At 43.1% G+C, this 21,224-nt stretch overlaps 2 protein-coding genes across 5 annotated transcripts in view; both read left to right on the forward strand.

Moving 5' to 3' along the window:
- kmt2a (lysine (K)-specific methyltransferase 2A) overlaps positions 1 to 10,451 on the forward strand; it is a 213,682-nt gene extending 203,231 nt beyond the window's left edge. For 2 of the 4 annotated variants that reach the window (XR_011937424.1, XR_011937425.1), the window contains exons 36-37: positions 1,548 to 6,085; positions 9,249 to 10,451. Coding sequence is in view for 2 of the 4 variants with exons in the window: in XM_072486449.1 (XP_072342550.1) it covers positions 1,548 to 1,823 (276 nt within the window). In the remaining 2 variants the exon portion in view is untranslated. Of the gene's footprint in view, positions 1 to 1,547; positions 6,086 to 9,248 lie in introns of those variants that run through there. The other 2 variants (XM_072486449.1, XM_072486450.1) reach the window with 2 other exon arrangements.
- Positions 10,452 to 13,567: 3,116 nt separating this feature from the next.
- Positions 13,568 to 19,356, forward strand: ttc36 (tetratricopeptide repeat domain 36). The gene is made up of 3 exons (XM_072486452.1): positions 13,568 to 13,790; positions 14,864 to 15,052; positions 18,389 to 19,356. Exons 1-3 carry the CDS (start codon positions 13,685 to 13,687, stop codon positions 18,661 to 18,663), a joined length of 570 nt encoding a protein of 189 aa, XP_072342553.1. The 5' UTR covers positions 13,568 to 13,684; the 3' UTR covers positions 18,664 to 19,356.
- Positions 19,357 to 21,224: the final 1,868 nt, after the last annotated feature.

The raw sequence follows: 21,224 nt of genomic DNA on the forward strand, positions 1-21,224 counted from the left end.
ATGTGTTCTGGTCCTTACCCGTTGCAAAACCTCTTGGTTGACATTTGGATTATTTTTTGGCTTCTTTCTTCAGGTAGTTGTGATATGCAGAGTAACATGCACAATGATTTTTAAATATACTATATCCAATTTACAGACCAGAACTAAGCCATCTGGTCCATGCTGGTGTCTCTGCTCCACAAAGCCAAACCCTACCAACATAACCTATTTCTTTCTCCCTTTTTGTTCCTGTTTATCCAGCTACCCATTATATAATAATAATAATAATTGCTTATTGTCACAAGTAGGCTTCAGCAAAGTTACTATGAAAAGCCCCTCATCGCCACATTCTGGCGCCTGTTCGGGGAGGCCAGTGCGGGAATTGAACCCGCGCTGCTGGCCTTATTCTGCATTACAAGCCAGCTGTTTAGCCTCTTGTGCTAAACCAGCTCCTATATCTATATATATATATATATATATATATATCTACGCTATACACATCACCCACTCCTTCTGATAGTAAGTTCCACAATTTAACCACAAAACGACCAAGAGGTTTCCCTTGAATTCTCTATGGGATTTATTAATAACAACCATCATGGCCCCTGGCTTTGGACGCCCCACAAGGGGGAACATCTCTGCTCTATCATATTTTTAAAAATAAATTTTGAGTACCAATTATTTTTTTCCAATTAAGGGGCAATTTAGCGTGGCCAATCCATATACCCTGCACATCTTTGGGTTGTGGGGATGAGACCCACGCAGACACGGGGAGAATGTGCAAACTCCACACAGACAGTGACCCGGGGCCGGGTTCGAACCCACTCCTCAGCGCCGTGGGCAGCAGCGCTAACCACTGCGCCATCATCCCGCCCCCTGCTCTATCATATTAAAGACCTCGATCAGGTCATGGCCATCAGCTACCTCTTTTTTGGCGAAAAGAAACCCTGCTGTCAGCTTAGAGAGAAAAGTGAGGGGACTATGCATTGTCCACTGGGCTATTCGGGTTTCTGCCTGTTGACTCAGACATGCGTTGAAGACCCAGCCTGTTATATCAACTCTTGTGTTATCCTTGTAAATCTTCTCCAGTGTCTCTATATCTTTATTGCAATATGTTTGATTTCCCAGTGGACCGGTATGTTTAAAGGGCCACTTGGTGTTTTACTGTACCATACAGAGCCTCAGGTTTTGGGTTTGGTTGAAGCAACGATTAAAGCAACAATTGAAGCTGCAGTCAACATCATGACCCTAGGCTATGATGAAAAGAGTCTGTTGGGGATCCTGTTTCCTGCAAAACAGCAAAGGTGGACTGCTTGACCATTGTGTGGGAGTTATGTCAAACTTGGCGAAGATTTTTCTTTTAGTCAAGTGCCCTACAGGGGCTCGTATCCAGGTGCACACTTGGGCAAGATAAGAGAGAGCTGTCATTCCCATGGAAGTGTATCCCTGCAGTATCAACTGTTTTTAGAAAACTGCGGGGGGGGGGGTGCAGGGGAGCCTGTAGTTTGCACGAAGGTGAAATATTAATTTTCTTTTTCTGCTCTGTTCCTTTGTTTTTGTACTAACAGGGGATCGGTTGTTACATGTTCCGTATTGATGATTATGAGGTTGTGGATGCCACGATGCACGGAAATGCAGCGCGTTTCATCAACCACTCCTGCGAACCGAACTGCTACTCACGGGTGATAAGTGTGGATGGGCAGAAACACATCGTCATCTTTGCCGTGCGAAAGATCTACCGCGGTGAAGAGCTCACATACGATTACAAGTTTCCAATCGAAGATGCCAGCAACAAACTGCCTTGTAACTGCGGAGCAAAGAAATGCAGGAAGTTCCTGAACTGAGAAAAATAGATAGAACTGGTGAAAAAAACCCTCTTGAGGTGACTGTGCCATGATTTTATGGGATTACTGAAAAGGTATTGGGATGGAAATGGTGGTAGAATTGCATTGCAGTTTGCAGCATGAAAACACCTTGTGACAGCAGTTTTAAACACTAGAATCAGAATGGTTGCAACGCAGGCGGAGGTAATTTGACCAATGGAGTCCATGTCTAATGACTAATGGCAAAAATTGTCATTCATACAAATTTATCAATCTCTTAGTTTTGTTGGCAACATGGTAAAACGCATTATTAAACGGTTTTGGAGAGTTGTCGCTGTGGTTAGCACTGCTGCTTCACGGCACCGAGGACCAGGGTTCGATCCCGGCTCTGGGTCACTGTCCGTGTGGAGTTTGCACATTCTCCCCGTGTTTGCACGGGTTTCGCCCCCACAACCCAGAGATGTGCTGGGTCGGTGGATTGGCCACGCTAAATTGCCCCTTAACTGGAAAATAAATAATTGGGTACGCTAAATTTATATTTTAAAAAAGTTAAACAGTTTTGGCTGCTGAGCACTTTCAGAACTGCATGGCAGCATGTTAATCAGCTACAGCCCATTTCCATCACTAAAATACTAAAATGTATCTGCATATATGGAAAGTAGGAGTTCTGGGCGGAACAAATGAGTGCAACCAAACTTCCCAGTCAATTATGGTACCAAGGCAACAAGAAAAACTGAAATTCAACCTGAATTCGAGGGTTACTTGAGCAGAATCTCCTCTCTGGTAAAAAAGAAGGGGAAATATGAGGTGTGAGGGAAATGCCGTGGAAAAGATAAGGGAGGGGGAACATGCAGTTTTGATCTTTTGTGTTATTCTGTTCTGACCTGGGAGCAATTTGCTTTTAATCATGATTTAAAATGTGGAAAATTTTTCAAATCTGCTCTTCTAGTGACAGCCGCTCCTCCTCAGCAGGGCTACTTCAAGTGAAGATGAGCTGAACCGTGGGTGTACTCGTTCAGTGTTGGGGAAAGTCTGTAGTCCCATAAAATCCCTTCAATCTGGCAAGATCCTTCCCCTTTCCAGGAGGCAGTTATCACATGTTTTATTTTATGTTTAAAGCTGTGTGATTTTTTTTTAAAATTCAAGAGTCCCATTTACAATGGCAGAATTAACACTAACTGGGTAGAAATTCTGCCTGACACTTGTTTGAATTTCCTTTTTGTGAAAGTTTATTTTTAATTGCTTCAAAGTAATACTGCACTTGCCAGAGGAATGGCTATTCAGAGGTAAAATTAAGAGAACCGTATCGAAGGAGGCAGAGGAAGGAAGTAGTAACCAGGGTACTCTGAAACTTCACATTGACCTTTCTAGTAGTAGGAAAGCCTGCTGCTAATGAGCGCTCAGTTTAATAATCCATGAAAACCCCTTGCTGGTAACTCACACAGCTAGTGTTAACATTGACACTACTTGTTTGAAGTGCACTAGCTGTAGAAAAGCACTAATGATGAGATAATGAAACTCTAATCTTTAAATAGCAGGGGAGGGGTAATCACAGTCTGACCTTTTCACCGATATAAAACTGTATATTTTTAGTTAGTGTGTTGGTCCAAGGTGGGTAGGAAGTCAACACTGCCACATTGATGAGTATTACATCACAATTTCTCGACTGTGTAAGAGAGCATGGGAAAACTAGAAGATAAAACATCTCGACCTTCCCTTGCACTTACAATCCACAGACTTCTAAAATCCAAGCTTGACATCACGAACCACTCTTTGAAACCTTGTCAGTACTTTGCACGATGGGTTTAGAATTCACCTGAATTTCTCGATCCATAAAAACAGCAACACATTTCTGGAATATTGGGTGCGCTCTAATGGAAAGGTTTCTAAGTGTCATTTGTGGCGGGATTTTCTGGGAGTTTCCCGCCGGATCTTTCGGCGAGTCCCCCACTGCTATCTAACCACACTTGGTCACTTTTTATGGGCCCTGGGGAGTTTATCCCTGGTCAAACCCACACTTAGAATTATTTTCATCACTGGGGAGCTGAACTCGCTGGCCAGATCGGCTCCTCGGACTCGGGCCACTGTTTTGAAAGGGTGTCCCGATCCCTAAGTGGGCTTGTAGGGTTCTCCCCCCCCCCCAACCATGGGGAATGGCACCCCACACATACCCCCCCCCCCCCCCCCCCCCCTGCCCGTGATGTCACCCCGCTATGGGGGTCACTCAGGGGCCTCCCTTTTCAGGCCTTCTCATGTTTTCTTTAGGGCCCACCATTCCAGGGCCCCCACCCTTCACCCCCCCTCCCCCCAAAACCTTTCAGATGCCCTTCAGACCAACCCTGCAACCCCCCACAATTCATAACCTCCTCCACCCTCCACAAGCTCCTCTCAAGCCCTGACCCTTGGCAATGCCATTCTGGCACCCTGGGAGTGGTCCTCCCCACTTTTCGGTGCCACCTTGGCAGTGTCTGGGTGGCAGTGCTAAAGTGCCAGCCTGGCAGTGCCAAGGTACTCACATTCCAGGAGAAGGGACAGAGCTGCATCCTGCCTTATCCCTGCCTACCCAGGGGCTTCTGATGGCCCGGGAGATCCCCGCCACGTGCCGTGACACCGCAACCACATTTGTACTAATTGACGCTCGCGTTGGGGAGCCGGTTAGATCCCGGGAGGCCGTTAGATAGGGGGTCCTTCCTGTTAATGGGATGGAGATTGGCCTTAAATGGTGATTGTTGGTTTCTCGCGGCGACGGGATCTGGATCTCTCCAACGAGAGCAGGCTGGTTAGATCGGAAACCAATCGGCGCCTGGCGCGGTTCCAGACTTCGGACTCTCCAGCGGTCTAACCGTCTGGCTCGGATTCGCGTGCGACGCAGCTGTTAGATCGTGCCCCTTGTTTGCAATCCTTCAAAATATACTCAGATTGGAGAGGTAGGTGGCCAGATATTGCTGAACATCCAGCGAAGAGATCATAGTCTGCACTTAAATTTATGTTGCCTTTCTCGCTTTAAGCTTCCTATAAGTGAGTCTCTTCCTGAGGAAAGTTTGGAGTGTAGGGAGATGAACATGAGGGCATTTGATCACAATTAAATCGTTTTGATTTTGCCCATGAGTGACAACTCAGCCTAAAACTGGGGAGCCTAGAAGTTGCTGTGGATGATACTTGTTCAAATGCTTAACATGGTCTTTAGGCATTCTTTAATTCACTGTTTTAAAGCAGATGTTAAATACCTCTGCTAAAATAACAGATGAATGTCCAACTGAACATTAAGCATCCACCTGCTGGTAACTTTTAGGTTAACCTTTCTCTATCGCTTACCCGTTCCCCAAAAAATATTTAACCACCAGATCAGAATGGCAGAAGAAATTTTTATTTTTAAGGTTTTTTTAATGAATCGGGAAATAATTTCTGTTGAAATGACAAAAGTGTCACAGTAGCTGACACCTGGAATACGGGCAAGTTTCTTTTTGACCAAATGAATGCATCTCAAGTGGGTTTATGGCAGTGATTAACGTTTGAAGATCTTGATCCCTTATATTTTTGCACTGTGTGTTGTTTAGATTGACGCTAAAACTAATTAATGTGTTTGTACTGACTACAGCAGTGTATCTTGTTATTCAGACTACAGCCGCATTGTCTCACATTGTTCAGATTAATAGCCGTATCTTGTATATTCCATCCCCCAGAGTACAATGTATGTCCTGTTATCCAAACTGTCTTGAGTTTTTTTAAAAAACGGTTTGGCTGATCAGGAAGTTGTGTTTTATTTAAAGGGGCACAGTCTTCATTTTTTAAAAAAAACAAGTATCACCTAACCACCCTCTCCACACTTCCATTCCGTTATGTACTTCCTCTTTGTCAATAAAGACAGTGCCCCTTTAAGCAATAATTGACAGCTAGCCAGGCTAATGGATGGAAGACTGAGTCCGGATGAATGTTTCCCTGGTGTTGGTATTTGTTGTCCATTATTGCTATTTAGTTATACCTCTGGACAAAAATTGGATTGGGTATTTTCTTCTTCATGTTGGGTTTGTCTTCACTCAGTTGCTGCTGCTTAGTGACATCCATCTGACACCAGCCTTTTGGGACCATGTTCCTCGCTGCTATGATATCAGCTTGTTACTTGAGGGCACCTTCGCTCACGGAGATGTATTAACCTATTGTGTAAGGAAGGGCAATGTTTACCTGAGAAGGATATTGCGCTTCAAGTTCGTGGTGAAATCGCCAAGTCAGAATACTTACAGCACAAGGAAGACAAGCCTTCCGAGTGTCGTGTTAATGTTCAGGTAATGGGGATTCTACTGGAAGGGGGTGGGGGGAGGGGAATGGGGTGTGGGGGGGTCTAGTTCTGTATGCACTGACAGTCGTGAAGACAGAATCAGAAATGCTGTATTAATGACTGCTGGCTCGTTTGACGCACACATAGTCAGCTATGAAGAACTTGATTGGTCATTAAGTTTTTAGTTAGTTTGCGTGTTACTAAACAGCTGCAGATGAAGTTCATGATTGAGAAGAAACCGTGACTAGCAATGGGCAAATTGGTTTATCTGTTTCCTGACACATCCCTCTACTGCATTGCTGGGCATTTCAAAAAAAGGGGGCAAATATTTGATAACCATTTTTGGGGGGCATTTTATTCATAAAATCTTCATTGATTTTTATTAATGTTCTTAAATAATTGAAGGAATATATGGAGCATCAGTTTGCAGTCCCAATAAGAATTTAAACATGTACAATGATCAGCAATTGCTGCTTAGTCATTTTTAATTATGTGGGTTAGGAGAAGGTTTTTAAAGCAGTATTTTGATGATGAATGGCCTTTAGCTGTATTGCATAATTGGGGCTTAAGAGATTGCCTTCTATGCCCTTCTACCTAAGAATATATAGTTTTCCATTCAAGGAGTGAATGGGTTGTTGAGATACCCATTTGTATGGGCATTCAATATTCTGTTTGTTCCCCTCCCTAGATTCTCTCCCAAACAGCACTGAGGGTATACCTGCACCAAATGGACTGCAACAATTCAAGAAGGTGGCTCACCTTCTCAAGGGCAACTCGGAATGGGCAACAAATGCGTTGCCAGCAGCAGAAACATCCAATGAATGGATGTGAAAAATCTTTTGAGTTGATGAAAAAGCTACAAATTTTAAACAAGTTGAATAAATGCGCAAACCATGAGCAGAATCATATGATTCTCTGAATGCAATTATAATCCTTTAATTTGTGAGCAGCCCAACTTTAGACTAAGCACTACCCATTTGGAGTACAAGTGGTTTGTTCGGTTTTCGATGCAAGGGGACGTGCTTTTAGACTGAATTGTTTATCTAGTGTAGCTTAATGTGATGGATTCCAGGGTGTCGACTCAGTGCTTTGCCCCTCATCAAACTTACACCGAAAGCCCACCTGTGTGTCACTAAACAAAAGAGATGCTGTACTGTGCTCATTCAGAAGTGGGTGTGGGCTTGTCTGATTTTACCAAGGCTCAAGTACCCAATAAAAGGAAATAAGTTGACAGCAAGTGTCTTTAACTCAATAGGAATTTGCAGAGATTTTAAATAGTACTTTTTATCCAGTGTGGGATTTCACAGTGACTGTGGGTAATGAGTTAGAACACTGTACAAAGATTATTATAAATGTTCTCCCTAACTCTCACTATCTATATCTCCAACAGAGATTTTTTAAAAACCATATTGTTTGTATTTGTTTGAAATGCATTTGGACATGTAGGAAACTTGAATATAATTGTATTTTTTAAAAATAGAATGAAAAGAGGAGCGAGGTTCTTTTGGGAATAGATAGAAAATAATAATTCTAAAAAATAGGTAACTATGATAGCACAGCAAAGCCAGATGGTGACAGCTTGAGTATGTGTACCAAAGTCTTGATTCATAGGATTAAATGAATCATTGCAGTTCTTTCTTACAGGTTGTGCCTCCTCCTAGCCAACCATCCTCTTAATTCAGAGCCAAGACACAGAATAGTTGCATACCCAACACGCCAGGCAGCTGGGGCATATGAATGTTGGACTCCAGCATTTTAATGACGCCCATTGTTAAACGTTTTGTGGGTTTTTTAACTCTCCATGCTCTCCCCTTCCTCCCCAAAATATAGAATTATATCTTTGATGTTAGCTGCACTAACAGCAGGCTTCAGTCAGCAGGAAATGTGGGATTTCAAGCTATTAAAACTGGTACTATCTGTTTTTACATCTCACTAAGCCCCCTGAAGGACGTTTGAGTGCGGGGAAGTGGGTATTCCATTGATCGGAACTTGACCCGCTTATTTCTACACCGTTGATGAAGCCCTTTATAATTTCTTGCAGCAGTGATTGCCTGCAGACAGCCCCAAGCTTGTATGCAGGTTTTGCTGGGCATGAGGTATGAGGTAGAGAAGTGCAGCAAGTTGGCAGAGACGGCTAATGGCTGGTTCACTTGTGTTTACAGATGTCGCTTTTTTTTGTCTATGTGGCTGTTTGAACCTTGAGTATGAAGCTGCTATGCATTCCTTTCTGTTGGTTTTCACAGGCAGTTAAACATTTTTCAAACCATTATAACCCACGCCATACAGTGTATAATATAATTAAGTGCCAGTTTATTCTTTTTTTTTTTAAAGTTGAAATTTATAGACAACATAGCTGAAGTTTAAAGACCTACCAATTAACAATTGAAAATACTGCCATAGTGCATATATATATTTTTTTATTACACTTTATTTATTTAATTTGGGATCTTTTTGTTGACTGTGTACTCTGTGCAGTTATCTATTATTTGGGGGTGTTGCTCGATTAATGGAAATATCTGCACACAGCTCACTCCAAGTGCTGAATGGAGCTCAATAAGGACATTGGGCATTGGGTGCTGCAAACTTCTACTACAGTTTCACCCAAATGAATGAAGAGCCACTTTGATCTACACAACCTCCATTGTTGGGGGGGGGCGGGGGGTGCTTATTTCTAGGCGTCAGTGCCATTTGAAGGATTAGCTTCTGGCAACAGTACGTCTGTAATAACATGTTCGTTTTCCTTTCTCATGAGGTGTGATGCTGTACCACTGTGGCCCAGTATCATCTTGACAGAACTAGCTGCAGTAACATAGAACACATTCTTCTGAGTGGCATCCACGAGGCTTGATTTTCATTTTAAACACCAAAGTTTTTTAAAAACTATCTTTACGCTGCTGCTGTCCTTTTGCACCATTTCATGAAGTCCACATTGTATGATGTTAGTGTTTTTTGTAGAACGGTTGAAATTTTATCTCGCCTCCATTCTGCCTCAAGTGGTGTGCCACCACTGCACAGATGAGTTCCAGCTTGTTCTCTTGGATTGCAGAACAGCCAAGGCTAGAAATAACTCCATGACTGTCATTAGCAATTTGTGATGAGATGCACTTAGAGAGGGTTGCTGGTATTTTGTCCTTTGTAGAAATACATTTTTTTAAATTCATTTACTGCAGCACTTCCTTATCCTACCCTGCAACAGGATTGGAACTGATGAAAAGTCTGCCCCTACCATAGCAGAAGATTACAAGCCAACCACATGGAATAATTCAATCTCAAACCCACAAAGGTCTGGCAAGGAGGGACTTTAGTATTTTTTTAAATGTTTAACATTGTTCCCTTTGCAACCCAATATAGTAAGACACAGTGATTTTACAATGAATGTATCCTTTTCTAAAACTGAACTTCTTACTAGAAAAGTTTTTTTTTGATGAATAATACACCATAAAGTTTGTTCAATGAGATACAAAATCCCATCTGGAAAAAAAAATGCGGGTTAATTTGAAGGGCTGGTTCTCGTCTATTTAGCATCCATTTCAAAGCAATACGATGTTTATGGTAAATCTGTAGAGATCATGTAAAACCATCATGTCTTGTTAGTTTAAAAGTACATAGTTATGGGTCCTAGTTCAGAAAGAACTAACGGTCAAGATAAATGCAGAATCTGCAATTTCTGAATTGTTTTCAGTGAACATAGGCTTCAGTGATACTTTCCCAAGATTTTTTTAATATTTAAACACTATTGCAGTTTCTTTTTATTGTCTCAAGAATGGATGGCTGACTATATAACTACTAGATGGGGCGGGAGGGAAATATACTTTTTAAATTATTTTTTCAAAGTTCGGGTACACATTGTGTCTATACACCCCTGTTCTCTGTGACTAGGACTCTTGCCTTTTCTCTCCCGCACCCCACCGGAACGGAATTATATTTATATGTGTGTTTTTCCGTTAATGTGAATATATTTTTATGTCTCTTTGAGATGAATACACAATGAAGTAGTAGATGTAAAATGTTCCGGGTCAGAGAAACCTTTCGTGAGAAATTTGTTTTATTTTTATTCATGATGAGGCAAATTGTAAACCTTTTTTAATTATTTTTTCAGTCTTTTTTGTGTTTCTGTAAATTGTTATTTTTTACATTGCTCTTTCAAAACATTATTAACAATCTGATTGATTAGTACATCAGTATTAAACCATATCATGGTAATGAAGGTAATTTTAATTACGAAAAACTGAAAGCTATGCTAAAGAATGAATGTAAAAAAAATGTACATAGTTGTAAAAAATGTTTCTAAGCGTCATTTTCTATGCACTTTTTTATTTAAGTGATAGTTTAATTAATAAACATGTCCATTTTATCCTTGGAGATACTTTAAATATATTTTGTGTATTTCATATGGGTTTGGGTTTTCTTTTAACATCTTCTCATATCACTTCTGTCCCACACTATTACATTGTTCCTCTGGTGCTGAAAGTCCCCAGGCACCTCACATAAATGGCTAGTCTTCACGTGAGAACATTCGTACTTTATGTCGTTGTGGAGGCATACCAGAGGAGTCCAGTGTTGCAACATTTTTCCACCCCTATCTCCAGAGGAACTCAATCCAATTGCAATAGCTCATGCCTCTGCGGCAGCACTGTAGCACAAGTGGATAGACTGTGGCTTCACAGCACCAGGGTCCCAGGTTCGATTCCCCACTGGGTCACTGTCTGTGCGGAGTCTGCACGTTCTCCCCGTGTCTGCGTGGGTTTCCTCCGGGTGCTCCGGCTTCCTCCCACAGTCCAAAGACGTGCAGGTTAGGTGGATTGGCCATGATAAATTGTCCTTCGTGTCCAAAAAGGTTAGGAGGGGTTATTGGGTTACGGGGATAGGGTGGAAGTGAGGGCTTAAGTGGGTCGGTGCAGACTCGATGGGCTGAATGGCCTCCTTCTGCACTATGTTCTATGCCCATGTTCGTGTTAGTAGGTAATCAACCACGGTTGGGGAACGCAGATCTTTGACCTGTCTGTTCTGCCTGGCTCTGCTATATGTGAGTCAGTGAGGATCCTCTGGTGTGCACATAGGTCAGTAAAGAGCTCCATTCTAGTCATGCATATTATGTGTAAAACTGAAGGATAGATAATGGGTATTCATCACCAAGAATGTTACACAAGCAATAGGTGCAGATATGTTAAAACTTAATTTAAACTCACCCATGCCTTTACTGGAAAGAACATAGAACATAATACAGCGCAGTACAGGCCCTTCGGCCCACGATGTTGCACCGAAACAAAAGCCATCAACAGAAGCTGAGAGAAATTCTGGATATTAATTTCTTTCTTTGTTTTTGACTAGTCCAAGTTGAGTTTTGGGACTAAGTTGTCTTCTCCACTTGTCTGCATAGGGCACAGAGGGCAAATGGAAATAAAATGCAAATGAACAAGTGACCTGCATTGATCTTGATAAGCATGCAGTGTCCATCTCATCTGGCAGTTAAGCCAAATCTACCCGTACATTTTCGGCTTCTGACACGCCCAGGTTTATGGGTGTTTTTTTCCTACCAAGGACTGGATGGAGGAAAGCGGATTGATCTTCGCTGTAAAACATAACGTCATTTACATATCAGCAGCAAACCTTCCCATGTACCTTCCTGCAATCTGGAATTTTGTCGTTCCAGAAATAAAAGCTGACCTATGACACGGAGGAGCATCCATGAAAGGTTACAGTGAATATATACAATGGACAGGAATGTTGAGGACCACCTTGTTTCATTTCCCCAACAAGGTGGAATTTACTTTTTACATGAGCTATGTTGAATTACATTAACTAGCGAGCCCCATATTGAATGAAGAACAATGGATGTGGCCATGATTTCTGTTTGCCAGTTGATGGAGGTGACTGTCACTGCTGTTCTCGGGTGATGGCTATCAATTTGTATATTTATTTTAACGTGGACTCTGTTTTCAGTAGTTATAAGTCTGGTTACTCTATATCTATGCCCCGGATATGCGACATTCTCAGCCATCAGGCAGGGATTTGATCTGCACCTCCCTCTGTGTTGGTGTGCCAACACACTACCACTGCACCCTTATGATGTCCCTTTACAAGGCTTGTTCAGCAAGATTGGGCACTTATTAGAGGGTCCATATACAGTAGGTCTGTATACAGTGGGAAATATTAGAGAAGCTAATATATTTCTGGTCTCTCTGAAATTCGCTTGTTTTGTTGAAATAAAGACTTATGACACTGCCTCCTACTCAGCCTTTCCAAAGGCTACAACATCTCACGTTCCTTCAATCTCCTGCAATTGTTCCAACTTTGAAAGTTCAAGATTAATGAAGCCTGCCTTGATATTCCTGATGATGCCATTTACTGGTAATACATTCACTGAAGTTTGATGAAACTTATACTGGGGGAACCTTTTTTTCAAAGCTGGCAATCGGGAAGACGGCGAGCTGATGGTTAGTATTTATACATTTACTGTATCATCTCTGCACATTTATAAAGATCACTATTGGCTTGTCAAGAAATAAGTCCGACTTGCAATTAGAATTATAAAATCGAGAGGACCGCTTAGCCCACTTGGTGGCTGCTGACGTTTCGTTGGCCATAGGTCTGCAATTTTATACCGTTCAAATATTCATCCAATTCCCTTTTTAAATTGCTGCTGAATGTGCTTCCATTGCTTCCCCAGGCAGTGCATTCCAGCTCATAACTTGCTGCTTCATAAAGTTACACCTTATTGCCTCAACTCTGACAAATGGACGTGGTTTACACAAATTACATTTTTATGGGTAATCACTTATTTTGTTGGCAACTCCACACAGCGAGATTCCAAAATAGTGGTGAGGTTAGTGACAAGTCAAATTTATTGGCAATGTTGGCCAGGACACTGAGAGGGGGTCACACCTGAAGGACAGCATTCGTGACCATGCAGCACTCACTCTGTCCTTCACTGGAGTGTCAGCTTAGATTGGGTTGCACTCTGGGGCTAAACTTGAACCCATGAACTTCTGGGTCACGGCAGAGAATGCTAACAAGTAAAGCAAGCTGACATTTACAGTCAGTACACATTACTTACACATGTGGCCAATATTAATATACTCAATTTGATCTCAATATTGTAACTTTTATTACCCGAAAGGATTTTCTTTTGTAGCCTTATGACGTCGCCTTTTGCTAAAAATTTGATGGGTATTCCAATACTTTTCCAAGCAGCCATGGTTCAATTGCCCAATGAGTATCAGCTGGCTGATAAACTGCAGTCCTGCTATGGGATGCGCAAACACCCGTGCTGTTTTGTGGGGAGGGGTGGGATCCACGGAATCACTGGCCAGTGTTGAGGAAAATGGATTGAAATCAGGGACCTCGTAGCCTTGTGTGCTTCGGGGTTTATGCTTTGTTTCTACAAAGCCTGTGTTACCAGATATTGTGTGTTTGACGTCACTGCTGTTTACCAGGGCGGACAGGTCAGTGCTCCGGACATTGGCCTCCGCCCCACAATCCCATTGGCCGGAGTTAAATGTGAAGACAGCCTGTTCAGTCTGAAGTCCACTGCACCAGGCCTAAAGAGGAAACTATTTCAACGAGGCTGTACCTTGGTAAGGAATTCTCAAACCATCCCCAGGATATGGCTAGCCTCAGTGATCAGATGGTGCTCCAAACCATCTTCAACCCCAACGATCCCTATGGTGACAACCTTGGCTTGGAAGCAGAGGTAGAGTTAACTGATGATGGTGAGTGTTTGACAGTTTCATTTGGTTATTCTCACTGAAGGTCTCCACATACCCTTTACAAAATCAGTTTCGCATGTTGGGAAGAAGACAAGATCAGGTTTGGCATTGACACTCGCTTTCTGGATCTGCTGGACTCGTACAGAATGCGCACTTAAGTGCGGTAATCGATGTTTACCCGTGGAACAGTAAGATAGTGAGGGTTATCTGCGCGGGAGCTCACACCCTAGTGGGAGTTAATAGCTAGAATTTTCTGGCCGTTGCGATTAATTTTTCCCGCTGACAGTGCACCCCCGTCCGTGGGTTTCCGGCAGCGTGGGGTGGCTTCAATGGGAAATCCCCCTGACAGCCATGGGAAGAACAGAATCCTGCTGCCAGCGAAGGCACGCCACCGAGAAACACCCGGCTGGGGAACCGAAAAATCTAGCCAATGCTTGATGGTCAAAACCCTAGGAACCCCCTATCCCAGCAAGAGTCAACACTTTGCGGGTGTATGTCTCAGTGCGAATCAACATCTGGGGATCCTGTACCACAGTTATATACAGCATACAGGTAACCCCAGCAAGAGTTAGTGCCCAGGAAACCTCTATCTCTGCCAGTCAGCACCCAGAAACAATTTGGTATTTCTTTACCATAGTCCAATATCCCAAACTGATACACAGAATCAAAGTTTGACACCAAACCACATTATGGGACATTAGGTGGAAGGTCAAATGATAGGCTTTAAGGGACAAATTTAAAAGATGAAAGAGAAGTGGAGAGGTTTAGGGTCTGGGCAGCTGAAGGTATGATTGACAGATGCTCAGGAGACCAGAACTGGAGGAGTGCAGAGAGGGCTGTAGAGATGGATATCCAGGAGTAAAATGGTGCTCGGGGATCTGCACCCTAGCAAGTTTCATTGCCCAGAGAACCAATACCCCAGTGAGTCAGTATCTGAGGAATCTCATTCAATATCTCACAAACATTGTTCTTGTATGGAGGGTTACAGGCCAGAGTAAAGTAGTGGAGAAGTGAGATTATTTTGGAGCTTTGCTTTATTACCTCTGAGTGACACATCTCAAAATTGTTAAATTTAGATAGCAAGTTTGATCCAGCCCTAGTGAAACAGGCTAAAGACTTGGAACTCAATGGAATTTCCCTTACGGAGTCTGGGAATGTGGATGCAGCTGTGGAAATATTCAGTCAAGCCATAGCGATCATTCCTGAGAGAGCATCTGGCTACAACAACCGAGCACAAACTCTGCGGCTGAAAGGAGACACAACAGGTAAAATGCTAACATGGGGTGGGGTCGGTGCAAGAAAGGTTAAAGATGAGAATTTTTTTTAAAAAATGGTTGCAGTTTACCTCTGGCAGTTTGTACTCATAGGTACAATGATTGTCTTATTTGATGAAGGATGAGTGTTGGTGAAATTAATGATTGATGCAACCTTTGGGAGAGTGGAAAAATGCACAGATGTGTCGTGTGACAGGTAGGTGACTTCACAGATGGGCCAATGGGCAGAATGGATCAACAAGGCAATGAATGTGGCTGATGAGTGGGATGATTAATGGACAGTACAATGGGTGATGGATGGAAATACAGTGATGGATAATGGATGGGTGTGATAATTAATGGATGGGGTGACCGCTTTGGTTATGGATAGCTAAGATGGTGGATGGGGTAGTGGATAGGTGGCATGATTAATAAGCTTATAGATAGATGCAGTTAAATATAGATTGGTCAAAGAATGAGTGCGGTGATCTGGCATGTGGTAGTTCCATCTGCTCAAATCTTACACTTCAACGTTACAGAAATCCAAAATTTGTCAAATTACATCCTTACATGTAATTTCTATTCATTAATGAGTAATTTCAACAATGAGGACACCAACAGCTGAAACAGATTCTTCCCTTACAATCACAGTTACTTTCAAGCCGGGATTGATGACAGTGATAGTGTCATATGCGAGTACCTTTAAGAAATGGGTGTTTATTAAATAGCTGTAGTGGGTGTACGTTTAAGAAATGGTGTTTGTCAGATAGCTGCAGTGATGTCAGAGAGTGGGTGGAGCTGGGCTGTCTGTCTTTCACTTTCTTTTTTGAGCAGGCAGCTACAGTGTGTTTTAGTTTCGTTTTGAGATCTGGATAGCTGCAGGATTCTCTGCAATTTAAAGACTGTCTCCAGATCATTTAGATGATTTCAAAGTGATAACTGCTCTCAGTAGAGAATTTAAACCTGATCTCTGTGTTAAAAAGGGTCTTTTGTCTTATGGATGTTGCATGGAAAGATTAAGGGTTACTTTTAGAATATTATATCTGTGGGGATTATTGGTGTTGATAGTTGTTAAGATGTTTACTGTGGGTTTATAAAGTGTTAACTGGTTTCATAAATAAACAGTGTTTTAATTTAAAAGTACTAACTTTAAGGTGGCTCCTTAAAGGGCTTGTAGGGCTACAGACATAACTCAGCAGATGTTAATGGTCAAAAAATAAAGGGAGGGAAATGCGATGATATGCATAAAGAAATTCTGTATATAGTATTATACACACCCTCTGACCAGCAGGTGGCAGTGTACGTCCACTGTGCAACTCTGTACCTCGAGGCAGTTGCGAGTAAGTTGTTTTGGTGGATAGACGTATTTTGCAGTAGCTCTATAATGGTTAGTGTTAGTAGTTTGTTATTTATTTATTCCAGTTATCTTTACCATGCAGTTGTTTCATAATAAATTATTTAAACTAGATATTCTGTAGTGCAGCATTCATATCGGCCAGTCTGCAGAACATGACAGGAAATATGTGGATTACAAATCTTGTTTGTACGGCTTCCCTGGTGGTCCATTAGTTAAGCTCGGGACTTTCACTGATACGCGCTGCGTTTGCTCTGAGTCAGGGAATGATTTTCTTCAATAAGCATTGATTTTCCTCAAGCAGTTAGAAGGGCAAATGATATGTTATAACCAGTTACGAATAAATTGGGGGAAAGAATAAAGAAGTCTTATATAATTATACAGGGACTTGGCGCGATCACACCATAAGTACTGTTCAGTTGCAGTGCATGTGTCAATTTTGGTCTCCTTCCCTAAGGAAGGACAAAGGGCTTTGCAGGATAGCTGCTGGGAAAATGTTTCCCCTGGCTGGGGAACCTTGGCACGAGATCACTGTCTCAGAATAAGGGGTCGACCATTTAGAAAAGATGAAAAACGTCTTCACTCGGTGTCGTTCATCTTTGGGTGCTCAGTTGTTGAGTATCTTCAAGGCTTTGAGCACAAAAGGAATTAAGGGTTGCGAGGGAAAGTAGAGTTGAGATTGACGATCTGCCATAATCTCGTTGATGTGGAGATGCCGGCGTTGGACTGGGGTGAGCACAGTAAGAAGTCTTACAACACCAGGTTAAAGTCCAACAGGTTTGTTTCGATGTCACTAGCTTTCGGAGCGCTGCTCCTTCCTCCGGTGAATGAAGAGGTATGTTCCAGAAACAAGTATATAGACAGATTCAAAGATGCCAGACAATGCTTAGAATGCGAGCATTGGCAGGTGATTACATCTTTACAGATCCAGCGATGGGGTAACCCCAGGTTAAAGAGGTGTGAATTGTGTCAAGCCAGGACAGTTGGTAGGATTTTGCAGGCCAGATGGTGGGGGATGAATGTAATGTGACATGAATCCCAGGTCCCGGTTGAGGCCGCACTCGTGTGCGGAACTTGGCTATAAGCCGGAGATCAGAGGCTGAATGCCCTTGACTGCTGAAATGTTCCCCGACTGGAATGGAACATTTCTGCCTGGTGATTGTCGCGCGATGTCCGTTCATTCGTTGTCGCAGCGTCTGCATGGTCTCGCCAATGTACCACGCTTCGGGACATCCTTTCCTGCAGCGTATGAGGTACCTCAAATGCTGCAGGAAAGGATGTCCCGAAGCGTGGTACATTGGCGAGACCATGCAGACGCTGCGACAACGAATGAACGGACATCGCGCGACAATCACCAGGCAGGAATGTTCCCTTCAAGTCGGGGAACACTTCAGCAGTCAAGGGCATTCAGCCTCTGATCTCCGGGTAAGCGTTCTCCAAGGCGGCCTTCAGGACGCGCGACAACGCAGAATCGCCGAGCAGAAGCTTATAGCCAAGTTCCGCACACATGAGTGCGGCCTCAACCGGGACCTGGGATTCATGTCACATTACATTCATCCCCCACCATCTGGCCTTGTGAAATCCTACCAACTGTCCTGGCTTGACACAATTCACACCCCTTTAACCTGGGGTTACCCCATCTCTGGATCTGTAAAGATTTAATCACCTGCTAATGTTCGCATTCCAAGCATTGTCTGGCATCTTTGAATCTGTCTATATATATATATGTTTCTGGAACATACCTCTTTATTCACCTGAGGAAGGAGCAGCGCTCCGAAAGCTAGTGACATCGAAACAAACCTGTTGGACTTTAACCTGGTGTTGTAAGACTTCTTACCATAATCTCGTTGGATGGCGGAACAGCTAGAAGGACTCAATTGCCTGCTTGTGCCCCTAACTCTTATGTTCTCATGATTCCGATGATGGCTGACAATCTGAATACCGATTCATCAAGGGACACTCGTCTCACCAATGGATAATGTTGATCATTTCAGGGGCGATGAGTGACCTAAAAAAAGCAGTGGAGCTGAGCAGAGGAAGAGGACGGACGGCCAGCCTGGCATTGGTCCAGCGAGGTATCCTCTACCGACTCTGTGGACAGGACCAAGAGGCTCTGCAGGACTTCAAACAGGCAGCAGATCTGGGCAATGGGTTTGCCAAGGGCCAAGTGACCCTCATGAATCCCTATGCAGCTCTTTGCAATCGCATGCTGGCCAAGATGGTGGCCAAGCTCAGGAATCCAGGGCCACCTGCGTCACCCTCTGTTTGAAGGGCTATGGGCTCTATTGGTACAAGAGTTCAGTGACATTGTTGATCCTCTCCTTCTGTCGCTAATAATAACTTCGCTTTTAAATAATCTGCCAAGTTTTATCTTTTTTTTTTGATCACCATTTCCTAGTTGCCTTTCTGATCCCATAGATGGTTGTAATCCATGGCCTTGACATGTTAGCAAAGGTGTTCCAACTCTTTAACAGGCAGTAACGCAGGTCCTGAAGCATTCTAAGCTGCCAAGAGGCAAACCTAAAGCTCACCACTGACCAGCTTCAAAAACAGGGCAACCACCTATCCTGTATTTTAAGGGGTTGTCCTTTATTTTGACTGCTTGCCCTGAGCACTGCCTTTTGAACCTTATTTCGAGGACAGCCTGTGGGAGACTGAACATTTCTGCTTCCTATGTGCGTGTGTGCACTGTGGGTGTTGGGCAGCAACCTTCATACTCTTATGGTCTCCAGCATCCCCACGCTCATTATTTTATTTCAACAGGAGTTGGCCACTCTGTTCAAAGGGCTTGTTAGAAGAGTGTGCACCTTTTTATTATCAGGAACAGGGTCGGGCACTGGTTATTTAAGTTGAAGTCAGGTGGGTTTTATTAAAAATATTGTTCTCTGTTCATTTATTATCTGTAAAATAATCAACTAGATGATTTATAATTAATTTAATCTCATTAAACTATTAATCAGTCTGCCTTTTGTGACTTTGGTGAAGTGTAAGTGGGTCAAGGTAAGAAATAGGAACTGGAGTGGACAGTCACCTCTTTGAGCCTCTACTCTGCCACTGAATACCATCATGGGCTGATAGTCTGCCCACTCCCCAAATCCCTCAATTTCCTGAAAGAGCAAGAAACTGTCTATCTCGGCCTGAAATATACTCAATGAGTTACTGTTATTGAGTGCTACAGAACAAAGGGTTTCGTTGTTATGCTCTGGATCGCCCAATCACAGGACTAGATAGCAAAGCAGGGTGAGGTCTATTCCTGACCACAGCAGAGTCTGCACATCAGTGAGACCCGTGATGCCGAATAAAGGAGAATATTGTCTGCAGACCTGCAACATAACCACCCCACTGCCTGATCTGTCCATTAAAGCCAAGTTTATTGTAAAATGATTTTCTGTTTGAGTACATTGCGAAGGTGATGAACTTTTTTTTAGAATTTACAGTGCAGAAGGAGGCCATTCGGCCCATCGAGTTTGCACCGGCTCTTGGAAAGAGCACCCTACCCAAGCCCACCCCCACCCTATCCCCATAACCCAGTAACCCCACCCATCACTAAGGGCAATTTTGGACACTAAGGGCAATTTATCATGGCCAGTCCACCTAACCTGCACATCTTTGGACTGTGGGAGGAAACTGTGCTGATTGACATTCAGCACTCACATTATCCCACCTAATTTTCAGATGTCCCATTGATATGCAGAACAGACAGATAAAGACCTGTACTTCGATCGTGCCTTTGATGATATCAGGACTTCCCAAAGTACTTCACAATCAGCTAAGTACTTTTGAAGTGTATTTATTGTTGCCATGTGGGAGCTACAACAAGCTCCCACAAACAGCATTGTGATAATGTTCAGATAATTTATTATGGTGAGGTTGATGAGAAACACATAAAAATAATAATCTTTATCAGTGTCACAAGTAGGCTTCCATTAACACTGCAATGAAGTTACTGCAAAAATCCCCTAGTCACCACATTCCGCCGCCTGTTCGGGTACACGGAGGGAGAATTCAGAATGTCCAATTCACCTAACAAGCCCTTCTTTCGGGACTTGTGGGAGGAAACCGGAACACCCGGGGGAAACCCACGCAGACACGGGGAGAACATGCAGACTGACTCCGCACATTCCAGGAGTCGAACCCGGGTCTGTGGCGCTGTGAAGCAACGGTGCTAACCACTGTGCCACCCTGCCGCTCATATATTGTCTAGGACATTGAGGGAACCACCATTGCTGCTCTTTGATCTTTTATGTCTTCCTCGGATGGAGCCTTGGTTTAATAACTCAAGCAAAAGACAGTCCACACTCCCTCAGTACTGTAAGTGTCAGCTGAGGATTTTTGTCTCAATTCTGTAGTGACACTTGAACCCACAGCCTTCTTATTGGAGGTGAGTGCTGCCAACTGTGTCATGACTAACACATCAGTGCCATAATCTTCCATGCCGATGCACATTGAAGATGCCGATAGAGCTGCAGGAGCAATGAGATCTCGGGATAGATTCAGCTGCAATTTGGGCAGAAAATGGGTTTGCAAAAAAGACAAATACTAGTACATTTTTGTTGTAGGACATCTAGGCCACTAGGTGGTGCAATTGCTTGCCCTGGAAGTACAGTGTCCACCCTCTTCTGGCAGAAGAGCAAAACAATGCCAACATTTTAATGCCAAAACAACAAATTGCATTTATATAGCGCCTTCAACACAGTAGATCATCCCAAGGTGCTTGACAATAGTGAACAAGCAGACAAAATTTGACACCAGGCCAAAGAAGGGTAAAAAGGCCTCGTCAAAGGTAAGTGTTAAGGAGAACCTTAAAGGGAGGAAATTGTAAAGCTTGGC

The sequence above is a fragment of the Scyliorhinus torazame genome, chromosome 21 (assembly GCF_047496885.1).
Source record: "Scyliorhinus torazame isolate Kashiwa2021f chromosome 21, sScyTor2.1, whole genome shotgun sequence".
In the NCBI taxonomy this organism is placed as follows: domain Eukaryota; kingdom Metazoa; phylum Chordata; class Chondrichthyes; order Carcharhiniformes; family Scyliorhinidae; genus Scyliorhinus; species Scyliorhinus torazame.

Coding starts and splice junctions, on each gene's coding strand:
- ttc36 (XM_072486452.1), top strand. CDS start 13,685: ATGGCTAGCCTCAGTGATCAGATGGTGCTCCAAACCATCTTCAACCCC. Junction 13,791..14,863: donor GGTAGAGTTAACTGATGATG/GTGAGTGTTTGA, acceptor TGTTAAATTTAG/ATAGCAAGTTTGATCCAGCC. Junction 15,053..18,388: donor GCTGAAAGGAGACACAACAG/GTAAAATGCTAA, acceptor TGATCATTTCAG/GGGCGATGAGTGACCTAAAA.